The sequence below is a fragment of the Sciurus carolinensis genome, chromosome 1, assembly GCF_902686445.1.
Source record: "Sciurus carolinensis chromosome 1, mSciCar1.2, whole genome shotgun sequence".
NCBI classification, from domain to species: domain Eukaryota; kingdom Metazoa; phylum Chordata; class Mammalia; order Rodentia; family Sciuridae; genus Sciurus; species Sciurus carolinensis.
Window position 1 is genome coordinate 173,134,217 of NC_062213.1, and position 17,515 is coordinate 173,151,731.

General features: G+C 50.6%; 1 protein-coding gene across 5 annotated transcripts; it reads left to right on the forward strand.

Annotated features, from left to right (window-relative positions):
* The first annotated feature begins 1,658 nt into the window (after window positions 1-1,658).
* Window positions 1,659-16,499, forward strand: Tal1 (TAL bHLH transcription factor 1, erythroid differentiation factor). 5 transcript variants are annotated; one of them, XM_047528757.1, is made up of 5 exons: window positions 1,659-1,680; window positions 4,979-5,132; window positions 8,230-8,676; window positions 9,802-9,896; window positions 12,915-16,499. In XM_047528757.1, the coding sequence occupies exons 3-5, from the start codon at window positions 8,231-8,233 to the stop codon at window positions 13,367-13,369; spliced, it is 996 nt and encodes a 331-aa protein (XP_047384713.1). In that variant the 5' UTR covers window positions 1,659-1,680; window positions 4,979-5,132; window position 8,230; the 3' UTR covers window positions 13,370-16,499. The 5 variants fall into 5 exon arrangements, with proteins under 5 accessions (XP_047384713.1, XP_047384724.1, XP_047384684.1 ...); XM_047528768.1 differs by lacking the exon at window positions 1,659-1,680 and adding an exon at window positions 2,157-2,192; XM_047528728.1 differs by lacking the exon at window positions 1,659-1,680 and adding an exon at window positions 3,033-3,334.
* Window positions 16,500-17,515: the final 1,016 nt, after the last annotated feature.

The window sequence follows — 17,515 nt, forward strand, 5'->3', positions numbered from 1 at the left end:
TTCGTGTTCCTTTCATTAACTTACAGCCCTTTTGCTTCAGCTCTAGGTCCAGGCCTCATTTTCTTAGGGAAGCAGTCCCCAGTTGGACTCTCCAATATGGGATTAGCAAATCTCTTTTTGCAGGGGCTTGCATACACAAAATGACTTACCCAAGGGTCCCACAGTCCAAGAGTGACAGATCTGGGATTCTAGCTTATAATTACATGGATCTCGCTTTTTCTAGTAAATGACATAGCCATGCAAAGGCTTTGTGTGTTTGGGGGGATGGGGGGTTAGACTCTTTTACTCAGGACACGGGTGGCCCTTCCACCATGGGGTTCTGTGAAAGTTACCTTTGTCCACATGGCAGCTGACTTTCATCAGAGAACACAGGAACGGAGGGGACAGGCTGCACTGAATTAACTGCACCTTCTCAGGGAGTCATCCACATGACCTTGGAGCACCCGGAACTCAGGGAGGGACACAGATGAGTCCTTGACTGGGACTCAATCTATGACCGGACAGACTAGGGGCTTTTCCACAGCTCTCACACTCCAAAAAGAGCTCAACTAGAGATAGTAGAGGCACAAGCAGCCCAGCATGATGAGTAGAATTGTGACGGAATTGGGCAATGAGCTTGGTTACTGGCTTTTCTTTTGGTTCACTTAAGTTTTGGCTAATTCATATCTCTTTTTGCTTTAATTTTCTTCTCTCTGATGATACCCAGATTTCCCATGCAAGTGTATATGATGTTTTCATGGACCATGGGCTACGTGAGGTACATACATTATCGCCCACCACCACCACCTTTTAAAGGTCATTGAGTTATTCTCACAACTCTGTGGGGTAGAATTTATCTCCCTGTTTTACGGATGAGGAAAATGAGGTTTGGAGCTAAATGGCTACAAATTTGAGCCTGTACTCCTTTTACTCCAACATGAAAGAATAAATTCAGAGACTCTTCATGGGTTGAGCCCCAATCACGGAGTTGGTACTGGACTCAAATTCGGTATGGTATAGTTCTTGGTTCCTGCAATGAGTTGAACCCAGTTCCCTCATCCCAACCGAAATTCTTAATGCCCTATTTTAGCTGAGATCTAGAAGACTCCTGGGCCAAATTTCCTTCAAACCCAGGCTCCACCACTCACTAGAAATGTAACATTGCATTTTACTCTTTGTGCCACAGTTTCCTCATCTGTAAACTGAGAATAACAAAAGCACCAACTTCTGAGAACTGTTTATGAAAATTAAAAATATTTGTAGAGTACTTAGCACAGTGCTTCAGTAGCAAGATTAAAATGTTTGTTAAAAAACCTGCGGGGTGGGGGGCTGGGGATATAGCTCAGTTGGTAGAGTGCTTGTCAGTCAAGTACAAGGCTCTGGGTTCAATCCCCAGCACCACACACACACACACACACACACACACACACACAAGAAAACCTTACGGGGGGAGTGGTGATCCTGGGCTCTGGGCTACGCCTGAAATTAAGCAGAATGGACATTTTAATCTTCTATTGACATCAATCACTCCAAACCTCCTAGGGCCCCCCTGGATTTATTCTACTGACTCCATTTTAGAGCCGAAAGGGTAGAAGGCCAGAGAGGAGTTGGGGGACTTCCTGAGATAAGGGGAACTGTCCGCTGAAATCTGGATGTCTAAGACACGGGAGAAAGAATGAATGAAGAAAGAAGGGTTGGAAGGTGATGTCTTGGGATGTCATGGTGGTCTTCAGAGGGCAAGACTCGCTGAAGAAAAGTGTCTGGAAGGCCCAGGGAGTGACTGAGGTTGTAGGAAGCCTGGATTCGTGAGAGGTCGCGGGATGAGAAATGGGGCCGGATCCGCTGGTGGAAGGCAGCATGCTCGTTCTCTCGGTGGCGCATTCCGGAGCCGGTCCCAGCGCCGCGCAACCAGTTCCCACTCCCTCCGGTGAAATTGCCAAATTAAAATGAATCATTTGGCCCATAATGGCCGAGGCGCTTATCGGGGGCGGGCGGACCCGCGGCAGTGCCTTATCTCGGCGGCGCACACGGCCCCGGCGCGCCTCGGCCCATGCTAACGAGGCCTGGAACGTGAGCGGGATTAGAGCGCGGTGGGGCAGGAGCCGGGCGCGGGCTGGCGGGCGGGCGGGGGCGCGGGCTGCGGAGGGGCCGGGCCTCCACCGCCAAGGAGCTGGCCTCAAAATGGCCACACGCGTCCCCCCGTACGGAAAAACGTGAGCATTCTGGCCTTTTTCTAGGGGAGAAGCGACCTCCCGCCTCCCACGGAATTCCTCGTCAGTTTCTTCCCTCGCTCCCCACACCCGCAGAAGACGCCTGCGCTCCTTTTCCTTCAGTTTCTTTAGTTGGGGGGCATTTTCCACGGACACCCCCGCCCTCGCCGTCCCCCTCCCGCCTCCGAGACTCTCTTCCTTCCTTCCCCTTTTTCCTTACGCAATATACAGAAATGCGCGAGGCGGTGGTTGGTTTTCATTTCTTCTTCGTGGTTGTGTGCATGCGGTGGGATTGTGAGAGTGCGTGCGTGTGAGCTGTGGGCAATGTTGTCTGTTTCCGAGTGTGGTCTTTTTGGCGATAGGTTGCGTGTCCCTGTGCAATGGTGCCTGCACTGTTTGAGTGTGTAGATTTGGACCCTCGAGGCCCTTCTGCCGTTTATTCGTTGTGTGTCATTCGCCCGTTTCCTTTCTCAACAGGGTTCGGGTTCTGCTGTTGGGGTGTGTGGTCCTGGCGATTGTGTTTGGGTGGTTTCGTTGTTATGTCGCGCCTGTGTGATCCTATGTTGGGGTGGGTGTGTGTCCGTGAGTGATTGCATTTGACTGATTTCGTTGTGTCATGTTGGGCAGCGTGCGGGTCTGACCATGTCGGCTTGTGGGGCAGTGCTTGGTTGTGTTTATTTGCCTCCCTCCCATGGGGCTGGACCTTGTGTGGCCCTGTCCACACTGAGTTGTGTGTCTCTATGCCTGTGTCCTTTAGAGGTGCATTTGCAAATCGCTGGGGGCGGGAGTGGGGGAGGGTGAGCGAGAGATCCAGGCACTGGTGGGGACGTCGGCATGGGGGCGGGGAGCGGGATTTCACATTTTATTCCAAATTATGATGTATTCGGGAGCCAGTGCTGGCTTGGATGGGCGAACAGAGCCCAATCGGCTGCTGCTCTGTCCGGAGGTCAGTCTGCGCCTCGGTGTTTGAAGGGTTCGTTGGTGAGTGGGAAGCTCTTCCAAGCTGGAAGCTGAGCAGCGCTCGCAGAGGCCCGCGCCTTCAAGCCGGCAGCCGCGGGCTTGGGTTCGCGCCGCACTCCGGCTTCGCCCTTTTCTGGTCAGTTTCACGGGTGCGGCCGGCCGCAGTGGTCTAGAAGAGAGGCCTGGTAAGGACAATGGATGCACTTTCCCAAGGCCTCGCGCCACGGGTGGGGGGCCCTCGGGATCACCTCCGGGGGACATTTTCCTACCCTTTCCTCGATGAGCGATATTCCTTATGGGTCAGATGCCTGTCGCATGGGTGACCACGATCGAGTTCGCGCTTCTCGGAAGAATGGGGTCAGTGTTGCCCTGACTGGAGAAGAAAGGATTTTGTTTTGCCAGTTGTTGTGATTGCCAATGTCATCATCATCATGATCATCATCATTAGCATTCTATTTTGATTAAAAATAATCGTCCAAAAGCGCGGCAGCAAGTCCCTTTAGCTTCTTTGGAGGGAGAACAAAGCCGCGCAGTCCTATTACCCCCGCCCTCCAGCTCTGTTTTCAAGTTGTTGGGTTTGGGGTAGGGAGAGAAAATGGAGGGGTTGGACCGAGATTCAGTCATGAAGCAAACACAACCCCGAACTAACACACCGGGATGAGTGGGTTCCCCTTTCTTTCTTTCTTCCCCTTTTTCCATTTGGATTAGAAGAGGATAAAGAAAATCTCCCGCATTGGATCGAAATTCAGGGAAGAATTATTCCTGTATTTCCATCAGAGTCACGGGCAAAAGGAAGGAAGCCTTTGCAATTAATCCAAGACTTCGATGTGTGATGATAAACTGGACAATTTAGGCAAAACAAATTAAACAAAACCCACGGGGGTGGGAATAAAAGCAAACTAAATCTGGCTACACCCTTGCAAGCAGTATCTGGTTGGTTTTTAATCCTCCTTCCCTTTTGCCTGTTTATTACTGCAACAAATTACTAGAATCCCCCCCCCCATTCTGCCTATCTAAACCCTGAAAAATCGAAAATCGTATTGTAGGGTTGGTGGAGGGGAAGGGAAAGAATTTACCCCTTTTATTTCTCTCTCCCTTACTTACCCTAACTTGCTTTCTTTTTTTCTTTCTCTCTCTCCCTCTCTGTTTTTCTCTCTCTCGTCAGTAGAGAGAAAAGAAAGGACCTGAATAGATCAGACAACCCCCTCCCCCCCCCAATTCTGACTCCGTTCCATTCCTTCAGGGAAGTAGAGCCCTTGGAATCGAGTTCTGGTTTCACTTTGGGCTGGAGATGGGTAGATGGGGGTCAGGAGAGTATTGTGGAGGAGGGGTTGGACTTTGGTGTTCTGCACCACAGATAAGGGCCTGGAGACTCTATTCACCTTTCCGGACACATACCCTCACCCATCTACATCAGGCCGGGGAGTAGGTACCCCTATGCGCTGTGGCCAGGGCCTGGCTCTGGTTACAGAGTATACCGCGTAGACACGTCCGTGCTTAGAAAACAAATTCGGCCATACTGAACCAGTCGGATCCCAGTTGGAGGGTACGAAAACGCTCTGGGCAGCCTGCCGGGAGGGGTTGTTGTTGTTGGACTAAATAGTTATTTCTGATTGGTCAGGCGTAGTGTTCATTTTTAAGGGGAGTGGGGGAGGCTCCAAACACCTGCAGGTTGGGGGCAGAAAGCAGTTTGTGGTTCCGTAAGCTGGTTGGTGGGGGACATGAGGTAACTCCCAGCCATTGACCCCCATTTTTCTCTCCCCTCCCTCTCGCCCTCCCTTTTTCTCTCCACCCCCATCGTTCCTGGAAACTCGCTTTGGGCGCGGCAGACCGCCCAGGACCACACAGCAGCCCAACTAACTGCTAGCCTTTCAGCGAGAGAGGGGGAAAGCAAAGACCCCTGGCTACAACCTTGACCCCTCTCCTCCAGCAGAGGAGTGAAGGTCCTGTTCAGAGGGGCCAGTCTCTCTAAATATGTCCCAGGTGAGTTTTTTTTTTGGGGGGGTGGGGGGGGTAGGGGTGAGTGTTGGAGAACAAAGTATCCAGGAAGGACTTGGGGTTCCCGCTTGAGGTGGGGAAGGCTCAGGAAGAGATGAGCCTGGTCTTAGATTGAGTTGGGAATTCAGGTCTGACTGCCACTAGCTGCCTCTGGCATCCAGCAGGGCTCTTTCCTTTTTCCGGCCTCCAGTAAAACCAGCTGGTTGAACTGAGTCCTCCTGCGGCTCTCATCCGTCTGGGTTCAGTGGACATTACACAAGGCCGGTAACTTTGTGGCGGCTATATCCGGGTGGTTTAGACTGTGCCTGGCGCTCCTGCAGGAAGAAGGCCCAAGCCATCCTGGCTTCTTGGGTGAGCCCTTGACACAGGGCCTGAGGCCTAGGGCCTGTAGTGCTGGAATAGCCTCCACTCTGGTAGAAGCAGATACTGGTGGATTTGGGTTTGATGTGGACTCAGGCTCCCCAGAGTGTCCTGCTGGTGTTGATGCAGTAGGAGGGATTGGAGGCCAGTGTAAGGTGGTGGCTCTAGCCCTGGCCCTGTGGAGGCTGTTTCATCTAAGAAATTCTCCATACCAGGGAATGGAGGGTTGGGACTAGAGACTGGGGATCTCCTTGTTTAGGCACATGCTGAAAGACTCTGCTGTTTGGCAACTGAGGTGTGAGGATTTGGTGTTGAGGGCTGCAAGCTGAATTTCTACTGCACAAAGAGAAGAATTGTTGAATAGTCCAGTGCCATTCTGTCCTAAACCTCCCCACTTCTCCATCCTCTCCAAATAAAAACGAATAAAAATCACCCAGGGTTTCCTTTCAGTAATCTTAACTGAAGCCAAGTGATTCAGTTTAGTCCTCAACAATCATAGGTGCTTATGAGTCATCTGGTGGCTTTCTCCTGGGTATGGACCCCTGACTGGAGCGATCCTGGGCTCAGAAGAGGTGGCTGGGTTTTCCTGAGTTCCAGGGGAGGGAGCAAGGAGAGGCCTCCAAGAGAGTCCCAAGGCTAATCTATGTCTCTCACAGGAAGCTTTGGATAGATGGATATTTATAGGCATTTGGAGAGGAACACTGGGACCAGGGTCAACTCATGTGGAATATATACTCCTTTTGCCTCTCAGGAACTTGCTTTTACTGCTGCAGGGCAAAATTAATCAGCATATACATGTGTCATAAGAGAGTTTGAGCTTATTTGATTGGAGTGCACATCATTTGTCATTTAGAAGCTAGAGCTGAAGCACATGTCACTGGGTATACACTGATGGTGCTGACTTTGAAGTAGGGAGCCAACACCTGAGGGCTTGTACATTTCACTAAGGACTATATTTCTGGTGTATTTCAGCAAAGGTAGGGTAGGAAAGCTAGGATGACTGGTATGCTTTTGGTTCATTTCCAGTGGCCTGAGTGTCTTGGCTGTGGCATTCTGTGGATCCAGACCTTTTGTCTCCATTATAATCAAAAGCTCACTTTCAGTGAAGCATTGTAGATGCACTGCCTTTGCTGACTGTGTACATCAAAACTTGGGGAATTTTATAATTTCCAGGCTAAGTGGGGGGCTGGCAGACCCAGCACAGGTGTGCAGTCTGAATCTCTGTGCTCTACCAGCTAGTGTGTGTGTTGGTAATTGAGCTGAATTCTGTAGGAGACTTGGGAAGGTTCAGTCAGTCTCCCTTCTGGGGAGGAAGGAACGGTTCTCAGATGACTCTGTCCAGAATATTGTGCAGTGGCAGAGGGGAGGAGCTTGATGGCTGCCACAAATATTAGATGGACTCTGCTCTGAGTTGACTGGGACTTTGGTCTATTTCTGTGCTGCTTTAACATACCCCAGTTACATAATCCTGAGAGCAGAAAACTTATTTTAGACAATTAACAAGTGTGTTAATATGTTTTTATTAAAATAACTCACAAACATGCCCAAACTCTGGATTCTGAGTCTCATGGTTTTTCTGTTAGATTCTTGTTGGGGTTTGTTTCTATCTGGGAAAGCTGGGTGATGAAAGACTTTAGAATACTCATGGGAAATAGAGTGGATGTAGTTATCTTAGAGTGTGGTTGTGCAGGATAGAGGGAGTTTCTGGGTTCCAGTGTATATATAGGACAATAACACAAAGTGAGATCAGAGTTCTATTTCTTAGAGAACACCAAGATGGGGACTGGAAGCATTCAAGGGCCTTCTTGATACCTCATCCTGATTTTGGAGGGGAGATCAGATCCTATAGGCCTCTTTGAATGTCTAGGCTTCAAACCATCTCAGCCAGTCTTCCCTTACTGCTGAGTCCCACTGAGCAGAATAGGATGAAGCATACAGGGCTGTAGTGCCGGAATCATCTTTGTCTCTTGGTGACCCATCTTCTGTGTATCTGGGTAGGAGCAATTCAGCAGTGCACTGAATACAGGGTGAATTTGCTCAGCACAACCAGGTGAATGTGTATTTGGGGGGCGTGGAACAATTTCTTTGGATTATTTTTTTTACAGCGTTGGCGGAGAGAACTCCAGTCCCTATAGGGACTAATGAAATTCCCTACTTCCACCTCCACCAGGTTTCTGGGTGTATGTGTGCGGGATGTGTATGTGTGTGTCCCTCCGCAGGCTGAGGGAGGGTGTTGCAAAGAGGTGAAGGGCTGTTCCGAAAGCACCCCAACCGTACATGACAGATTCCCCGCCAAAACCAAAAGCGGGGCGGGAAGAACACGGGTCGGGGATTTGTTCCCTCCTCTTCCCTTGCGGCTTGAGAAGGGGCACGGGGTGCCCTTTTACTCCTCTTTGTACGTTTCCTTCCTCCTTTTATTCCCTTCGGTTTTCTTTTCTTCCAGTGTATCTGCCTTCTTTCTCCATTTGTGTCCTTTTGGCCCTCAGTCTCTGTGCCTCCCTGGCACTCTCCCTCCTCCCAGTCCAGATAAGCCCTTTTCCTTGGGCCGCAGACCCGCCTGGCCTTCAGGTCCCCAGGATCGAGGACTGGGTTGTGTGTCTTCTTGGCGCTAAGTTTGTCTCAGCCTCTGTGCGCGAGTTCCTCTCTGCCCGGCAGCTCTCTGTGGCTGGGCTGGGGGCTGTTGTCAGAGCGGCCGTCCGCTTGTCTGTCTGTCTACCCGCAGGATGACCGAGCGGCCGCCGAGCGAGGCGGCACGCAGTGACCCCCCGCTAGAGGGACGGGAAGCGGCCGAGGCCCGCATGGCCCCCCCGCACCTGGTCCTGCTGAACGGCGTCACCAAGGAGACGAGCCGCGCGGCCCCAGCCGAGCCCCCGGTCATCGAGCTGGGTGCTCGCGGCGGCCCGGGGGGCGGCCCCACCGGTGGGGGCGGCGCCGCGAGAGACTTAAAGGGCCGAGACGCGGCGGCGGCCGAAGCGCGCCATCGGGTGCCCACCACCGAGCTGTGCAGACCTCCCGGACCCGCCCCGGCGCCCGCGCCCACCTCGGCCCCGGCGGAGCTGCCAGGCGACGGCCGCATGGTGCAGCTGAGCCCGCCGGCGCTGGCGGCCCCCGGCGGCCCCGGCCGCGCTCTGCTCTACAGCCTCAGCCAGCCGCTGGCTTCACTCGGCAGGTGAGCGGCTGCAGCAGCTGGGCTCCCCGTCTGCACGTGGGAGCCGACCACTCTCCTGCTGTGAATCGCGGGAAGGGACGTATCGTTTGGAACCTCTGGGCGTAGGAGCCAGAAGCTGGAACCGGTGTGAGAGCATAGGAAAGAAGCCTGCTTCGAGAGAGCTAGGGAGCGTGTGTGTGGCTGCGAGACAGATGTGACCTGCGGCGTGCACGGGTGTATGGAAGCCTTCAGTGGTGCAGGCTTGAGGCTGTGTGAGAGTAACTGCATTGTGTCCTGGGTGGTGGTGGTGTAGATGGGGGGGGGTCCTCTGTGTGTGCGTCCCTGGCAAATGTGTCTGAATGAGCTCCTCTGTGAGAGAGGCAGTGTTTGCTGCTGAGTGTGTGAAATGCTGGAAGGTGTAGCCCTAGGTGGACAGGCAAGAGGCAAGGATATGGGGGGCGAATAAATCCTTGATGGAGTCTACCCTAGTCCCTCGGCTCCCAGCTGTGGTGCCTGGCTTGGTCTATACAGTAGGTGTGAGGGAACAGGTTTCCCTGCTGGGTTACTGCGAAGTTGCAGGGAGGATGCCTGGTCAGGATGGGAGGGGAAGAGCAGGCAGGGTAGAGTGCAGGACAGGCGGTGAGGAAGCGGGAGAGAACCGCGAGTGGGTGATGGGGGAGAGCCATCGGTAGGGGAGCAAGTTGGAGGCGATGAGTCAGGGTTTCCTGTGCGTGGTGGCATCGGAGGGCGGGCAGAGGGGGCGCGGGTGAAGGTGGGGTGAGTTTGGTGGGAGGGAACATCATGCCCCTTTGTGGTGCAGGAGTTGCATACCATCAGGTGTTCAGGCCACAACTGCCTATGTAGGCACCTGTTTGGGAGTGAAGGTGTCCGTGTGGTTTGTGTGCTTTCTAGGGGAGGAGAGTGTGTGTGTATGTGTTCATTTTTTGTGTGTTTGCTCTGTGAGTTCACCTGTGTGTGTGTGTGTGTGTGTGTGTGTATAATTCATCTATCAAATTCAAGTGTGAAAAGAGCAGGGTTTCCTTCCAGGAGTGAGGGGATCAAGGACAGGTGGGGAAGATCCCTAAGGAGCCTCTTTCTCTGATTTTCCCAATGTGCGATCTTGTGATTTGCCTGCTCCCTCCACAGCGGTTTCTTTGGGGAGCCTGATGCCTTTCCCATGTTCACCACTAACAATCGAGTGAAGAGGAGACCCTCCCCCTACGAGATGGAGATTACTGATGGTGAGTCTCCCCTGTCCTCACCTCTGTACCCTACCCCTCTCGCTGGTTAGAGACCTGTGGAGGAGGAATATCTGGACTATGTAGGTGTCCCACATAGGTTGGCAGGTCAACTCGGAACCTCAAACTATCAAAACCCTTTTCCTTGGAACTGAGCTGGAGTGAGGCGAAGACATAGGTAAGACTGAGAGGGTCAAACTCATACCCTGGAAGGAGGGAACACAGGAGAGGAACTTAGAGTGGTGCATTTCCTACAGCTACAGAGTCAGTTCTAGTCCCCACTCTGGGCTCCTTTCCTACCTTCTGTCAAGGATCCTGGGGAGGGCAGGAACAATCTACTCTAACCCCTGACCTCTCAGGGAGTCCCTGCCCCTCTCCTCAATGCCTCTTTGGAGTCTGGAGTCTGCTCCTGCCTGAAATTGCACCTCTAAGGGCCCTACGTGTGTCCCACCCTTACCTATCTTGTTCCACATTCTGGGCTGAGACCTGGAGTTCTTCCTGCCATCACAGATTCTATTCTGGCCCAGAGAGGCCTCAGGACTTCTGTGAACTACCCGAGTGTTCTTTGGTCCTGAACTTGATTGGGAGATTTGGAGGACCCCTGTCTTCCTCCCAAAGTTGACTTGATGTAACTGGGTCCCAACACCAGGATAGAAGAGTGGGATCTTCAGAGCCAAGGGACTTTGAGCAAGTCACTAGAGTTTGCAAGGCTTCAGCCTGGCTGGGGCTCCTGGAAGAAGGGCCCTGGGGCCTCAGGAGAGCCAGGACTTATGCTGGGAGCTGGCAAATGGTGTGTGTGTGTGTGTGTGTGTGTGTGTATAGAGTGCTTGAGCTTCCTGGATAGTGCCCTCTGTGGGGTTTGGGAGAGAAGTGGGCTAGATTCTAACAATAGAACAAACCTCAGAAGTCCAAGACTTCCTGGGTCAAGGGCATATGGGACCAAGAGGGAAGGGTGATGGGGTGCTGTTGGATTAGAGCCTAGGAGAACTGGGGGTACCAAATTGGAAGTAGGCAACACCAACCGAGACGTTCCTCAGGGAAGAGGCAGAAAAACCAGGTAAGAGGGTTGGGGAAGTGCAGGAGCATAGGAAAGTCATTGTCCATAAATGTTACCAGTGTATACTAAGCACCTACTCAGTGCCAGGCCAGAGAGAGACAGAGGATGCCAGAAGGATGAACAGACAAGGAAAGAGGAAGGAATGTTTGTGTATGTGTGCGTGTGTGTGGGGGGGGTGCCTCAGGGAAGGACCCAGAGAGGAATAGTTAGACATATAGGTATAGGGAGGGGTGGGAGTGCAGGACATGTCCCCGGGACTTAGAAACCAGAGACTGAACCAAGAGTCCATAGAAGTAGAACCAGTACAAGTTCTAGAATCAGGACTTGTGGATTCTTATTGCTAAATTTTTCTGAGCCAAAGTTCCTTGTAAATGGGGTGAATAATAGTTTCCTTCCAGATTGTTCAGAGAGTATGATGGAGAAGAATGTTTTCAGGGCCTGGCTCAGAGCAGGTGCTGAGGACATGTGAGTGCTCACCCTCTCCCCTCCCTTCCTGTGCTGGTCAGAAAACTGTGGAGGGATTTGAGGGACAGTAAGCACCTTCCATTGAAACTGGGACTGCCTAACAGGTCAGACTTGAACATTTAGCACAGTACTTTGCATACCATAAGCGTTCCATATGTGTGTTCTGGTGGCTGCTTCTGCTCTGCAAGCCTTAGTACCAGGATGCTAGAGACTATCAGGTTAAGCTTTAAGCAATGCATTGTAGACAGGGAGACTGAGGCAGTTCTCCAAAGCCTATCTGAAGCCTAAGACCATGACCATGCATAGCTGTCTCTCCTCACCTCTTCTTGGGCAAGGAGCCCACAGGGTAATTTCTTTCCCTAAGGGCTCTACTTTCCCTTCATTCCTCCCTCTTCCCATCTCAATGATTAGTTACTCAGGAAACCTGCACTAAAGCCCCTACTCTGTGCTTTCCATCACCCCTATAATAAAATCCTTACACTTTACCACAGGGCCCTGTGGGATCTGAGTCCTGCCTACTCCAATATTCCAGCCAGGCTAGCTTAAGCCCTTTTCCGCCTCTGGGACTATGCACATGACACTCTGGACTATGCACATGACATCCCCTCTGCTTGGACACTCTTCTTCCTTTCTCTTCCTGTGCCTGGCTGACTTTGTTTCAGCTTTAAGTTTTTACCTTATACATGTCATCACATCAGAAAGACATTTTCCAGGCACCTTCACAAACAGTAGTAGCTCTTTTCTGTCTTTTACTTATTATTTGGCCCCCTGATTTTTTTTTTTTTTTTTACTACTTGTTTATTGTCTCTCATACCCTCCAAATGTAAGCTTCATGAGGGCAGGAGTATATTTTGTTCACCATATGTCTTAATGCCTAGCACAGTACCTGAGTTGTTAGTAAAAATTTGATTAATGGCTAGTAATAGCTAACACAAATTGAATGTTTAAACTGAGGCAGGCTGTGTTAAGGACATTACCTGCATGAGGCATCAAACCTACATAACAATTTTTCTTATGACTTTACTTACCAATACTCTCTCCATTTTATGGATGAAGAAGCTAAGGCACAGAATTTAAGGGCCTTGCCCAGAGGGACTTGAATAGTGAACAGTTCAATTCAGGAATTGAATCTAGAGGGTCTGGCTCTACTCTGTCTTGCTACATAATGCTCTTAGCACAAGTGACTGACGAAATGAATGACATACCGTCTCAAATTCTGCACAACCCTGAGACGGTGCCAAGCACAGAAACATATATAACAATCAAGAGTGATGGGGACAAAGGAGCAGTAGGGACATAGGGTTTGGTTAGATGGGTCTGGAGGGTTGAAGGAAGATCCCAGAGGAGGTGACATGAACTGAACTCAGAATATGAGTCTCCTGAGTAACAACAACAACAAAAAGGCATTCTGGGTCTCTGAAGCCTTTCAGTGAATGGAGAGTCCTTTGAGGGGGTAAATCTCAGCTTGTTTTCCTAATCTGTGTCCTCCTACCCTCCAGGTCCCCACCCCAAAGTAGTGCGGCGGATATTCACCAACAGCCGGGAGCGATGGCGGCAGCAGAATGTGAATGGGGCATTTGCTGAGCTCCGCAAGCTGATCCCCACGCATCCCCCAGACAAGAAGCTCAGCAAAAATGAGATCCTCCGCCTAGCCATGAAGTACATCAACTTCCTGGCCAAGCTGCTTAATGACCAGGAGGAGGAGGGCACCCAGCGGGCCAAGCCTGGCAAGGACCCCGTGGTGGGGGCGGGCGGAGGCGGGGGTGGAACAGGGGTTGGCGCTCCTCCAGATGACCTCCTGCAGGACGTGCTTTCCCCCAACTCCAGCTGCGGCAGCTCCCTGGATGGGGCAGCCAGCCCGGACAGCTACACCGAGGAGCCGGCACCCAAGCACACGGCCCGCAGCCTCCATTCTGCCCTGCTGCCCGCCAGTGATGGGGCTGGCCCCCGGTGATGGGTCTGGGGTCACCCAGGACCAACTGGGAGAGGACCCCTAGGCCACTGGGATGGTGAGCTTTAGGGCAAGTGAGATGAGAAACAGGGCAATGGACTTTATGAAATTCCCTTGCGCTCTGAACTTTGGGAAGCCCTAAGGCTGGCTTTTCTGTTTCCTGCCTCAGTAGGAGAACAGGAAAATGGAGCAAAGTGGTAGGTACTTTTTCTGAAGATGGCACGGTCTTCCCCCTCCCCCAAACCCTAAGACTTCCTAAGAGAGAGGCTCAAGTGTCACTGTTTGGCCTGGAGTTTGGAGCCTTGTCTTGGCTGACACCTGGAGTTGTCTGCTGTGTCATCTGATGTATCCAGCAGTCTCTGCCTTGCCATTAGCCCCTCCCAAGCTGGCTGGGTGTATTTTGTGGCTGCTTCTGTCCAAATATATAGGTACCCAATGACTGCCCATTTCTTGAGCCCTGTCTTCACCCAGGCCCATGTTGATCCATCCAGCTTGCCAGCTGCTGCGGAGAGTCACAAGCCTTGAGGTGCCTTCTTCAGGGCCTGGTTGAAGAAGCTGGCCATTGGACAGCCTGCTCTGGACTAGCTGGGCCAGAGGGTCAGGAAACCCAGTAGCCCTTACTTCTTGCCCTGGGGATCAAAGTTCTTTCTCCCCACTGAGACTTGCCTTCCTATCCTGTGGTTGTGGAGATGGAGTCTGCAGCCTTGAGCATGCCCTGTTGGGCTTTGTGTGAAGGCAAAGAAAGGGAAAATGATATGAGAGTGAAAATGAGCAAGAGATTTTGGGTATGTGGGCTTCGAATCCAGCTCATCCCTGTTTGTGCTGGTGAGCAAATGCCAGTGTGCTAGTAGGCACCTGTTGGTGCTGAAAGGAGAAGGGCAACCCCATGCACATTCTCCTAGAAGCTTAGAGGGTGTTCCCTGCTGCAAGATGTCTGCTAATAGTCTGGTCTTCTGAATGAATTGAGCACAAACTGTCCTATGAATTATTTGTATTTAAATTTTTTTTTCTTAATTCAGTTATTGGTGGAATCTTTAGGTCTGGATATGAACCAGGACACAACCCCACTTCTAGGGCATGGGAAATCCAATCAGAGACCAGGCTCTGGCTAAACATATGCACATTCATCTAGCAGAACTTTAAGTACCCTGTGATTGTGCAGCTTTTAGTCATCAAGGGTGTGTAGGGGAGGTTGATGTATTGCAACAGAAGTGTCCCCTCCAAAAGTTGTACATGACACTTTTGTAAATCAAATCCTTATCCTTCATGTTTTAAAGAAATAACTACTGCAAGTTCTTTTGTGTAGTGAAGAATCCTTTTGTAGTGTGAACGACTACCCCTTTGTTTATCCCCGTGTCAATCCAGGTGGTGGGACATAGTTTTCTGCCTGTGATGCATTTCTAAGCCCATGAAACAAACTGCACAGAAGTCCTCTGTATTTGTCATTGTACTTTAAGTCACCTTTCCCACCAGGCTCTGCCTTTGAGGTCAGAGAAAATATCCTGTCATGCAAGAACCCATCACTGTGGCTGCTGGAAAGCGCCTTTCCTGTTCTGAGTTTGGGCCCAGTAGCTTACCCCCGCTGTGATGAGGCCTCCAGTACAGCCCTATGCAGAAAAGAAATGATCCAAGCTCCCCTCCCTCCCTTTTAAGTTGTGAGGTCCAGTTCTTGGCCATGGGGACAATATGGTTGATCATAGAAGCACGCTGACTCTCCATCTCACTTCAAACACCCCAAATCATATTTTGATGAACACGAGGGTTGGTTCTTTGCCAATGCTTAGAAGTTTCTGTCAGGAGTCTCACCTATGTAAAAATGGAGCAACTGTCCTGGGCTCTAAGGCTGTGTTTGCTTCTCAGTGGATTAACCTTGACGTGGGAATGAAAGTGGTTACGTGTGGATGAGTGGTTGGGTGGATGGGTTTTGTGAGATGGGTCACACATTCTATTGGGAACTCAAGAATCCAGTTCCCCTTTCTCTTAGACTTGCAGCATGACTGGGATAAGGTACCCAAGTGTCAGTTTTTCATAAATACCCTGGCTTGTCCTGTCTCCTAGGGCAGCTGTGTGGATTGAATGCAGTTGTGAAACTGGAAGTGTTTTGAGACCACAAAGCTGCTGCCGGCTGGGGTGTAGCTCAGTGGTAGAGCACTTTCCTAGCATGCTCAAGGTCCTGGGTTCCATCCCCAGAACTAGGAAAAAAAAATATCTCTGTTGCCCTCAGTACCAATCCTGCTGTGGGGTTCCCAGCCTGAGTCCAGGCCTGGGGAGTGAACAAGTGGGTAATTTAAGTTTTTTTTTACACCACTTTTGCCTGATTTATCCAGACCTTCCTCATTTCTCCAGATTGTCTGAATTTCTGTCTCATTCCAAGGCAAGGGACAGGAGTGAGAGAGGAAAAGAGATTTGGGAACATGGGCAGGCTATGTAAAATGTAATGGGGCTACCCACAAAGAGGCCTGGACAGAGAAGAGCTTGGTTTTAGGTCTTTGTAAGAACTAAACAAGATCTATAATTTCTATTTCCATCTTTCGTACTCCAGGGCTTTCTCTTTCTTTGCCTCTTTCTTGCCCATGAAGAAATGGCAACACTCCAAGAATATCCTTAATATCTGTGTGAAAAGGAAAAAAAAAATGTAAAGTTCAACATTTTGAGGCAAACAAAGATGAATGTAACTAGAGGGAATCCCATCTTTTAAGAAGAACTCACACAGTTTTATTTGTAGTGGCAAATGACAAGATGGTACAACTTTTATCCTTTTCTAAAAATAAAGCAAAGGGCACAACATCCGTAGTCAGCCGACAGCTCTATCGGCCATTTGGGTGGGTCTCTCCGTACTTGTGATTTCAGTGGTACGTGACCCTCTGCCGAGGCTTGCCCCTGCCCGTGTACATAGTGCCGTGTTTCTGTGGGCGGGCCCAGCACTTTCGGTCAATGTTGTACTGTATGTGATGAATTGCGTTGGTCTCTGCGTTTTTCTGCAGAAGAGGAGTAACCACTCCGGTACCTTGACCTTTGTACAGCCTAGAGGCCAACACTGTGGGTGTGTGACTAGCAAAAAACCCATGTGGTGATGATGATGTGTGTACATATATAAGGTTATATGGGGAAGATTTCTAAATAAAAGTTTTACAAAGGGGCTGGACTTTTTTGCTTGCACTTTGCACCCCTAGGCCTGAGAATTGGGATATTAAATGGAAAAGGATGGCAAGAACCTGCTTCCTCTGAAATGGAGTTTTCAGGACTCAGCTGTCCTTTCAGGAAGTGGGAGGCAGGGGCAGGACTAGTGGGGAGGAGGGAGGCTCCCCACTGAGTGTTTCCATTCTTCTCCTCCTGCCTGGGTGTAGCAGAGGAGACCTATTTCCTCAGCATCCTGCACCCAATGTTGGAAGTATTGGGCAGCTCTGAAGATAGGCCATCTCTGTTGGCTCAGCTTCCATAGCTGGGGCAGTAACTTCCAGCATAGGTTCAGGACAAATTAGGGTGTTGCCGTGGGAGGGCCCCAGTTATCTGGTGACTCATAGGAGCCTGCAGCTCCTACTTCTGGCTCTTGAGGACTGGGGGCTCAGAGACAGAGGCGGTAGACTTAGGAAGCCTCAAGTGGAGGCCCTGTGGTGGCATCCGTATTACCTGGGAGGGCTGTCCTGGAGGTTTGGGAATGGGAATGTGGTTGGAGGCAGGGATTCTGAGTCTGGAGGAGGTCACTGCATGTGGACTGTTTGATTCTTGAGGACTTCAGTAGGGTGGGCTCGTGGCTCATGCAACTAAATGTTCATCCTCCCTTCTTTCATTCGCTTTTTTTTTTTTTTAAGTTATAGATGAATACAATACTTTTATTTTATTTATTTATTTTTATGTGGTGCTGGGGATCAAACCCAATGCCTCACACGCACTAGGCAAGCACTCTACCACTGAGCTACAACCTCAGCCCCTCTCATTTGCTTTTTAAAAAGCATTTATTTATTTATTTATACTGGTTGGTGAACTTGAGGACATTAGTCATTAATTATACCCCTGAGCTATATCCCCAGGTCTTTTTATTTTTGATCAATTAATTATTTATTTTTGGTACTGGGGATTGAACCCAGGGATGCTTTACCACTGATCTACATCCTTTTTAAATTTTTTATTTTGAGACAGGGGCTCACT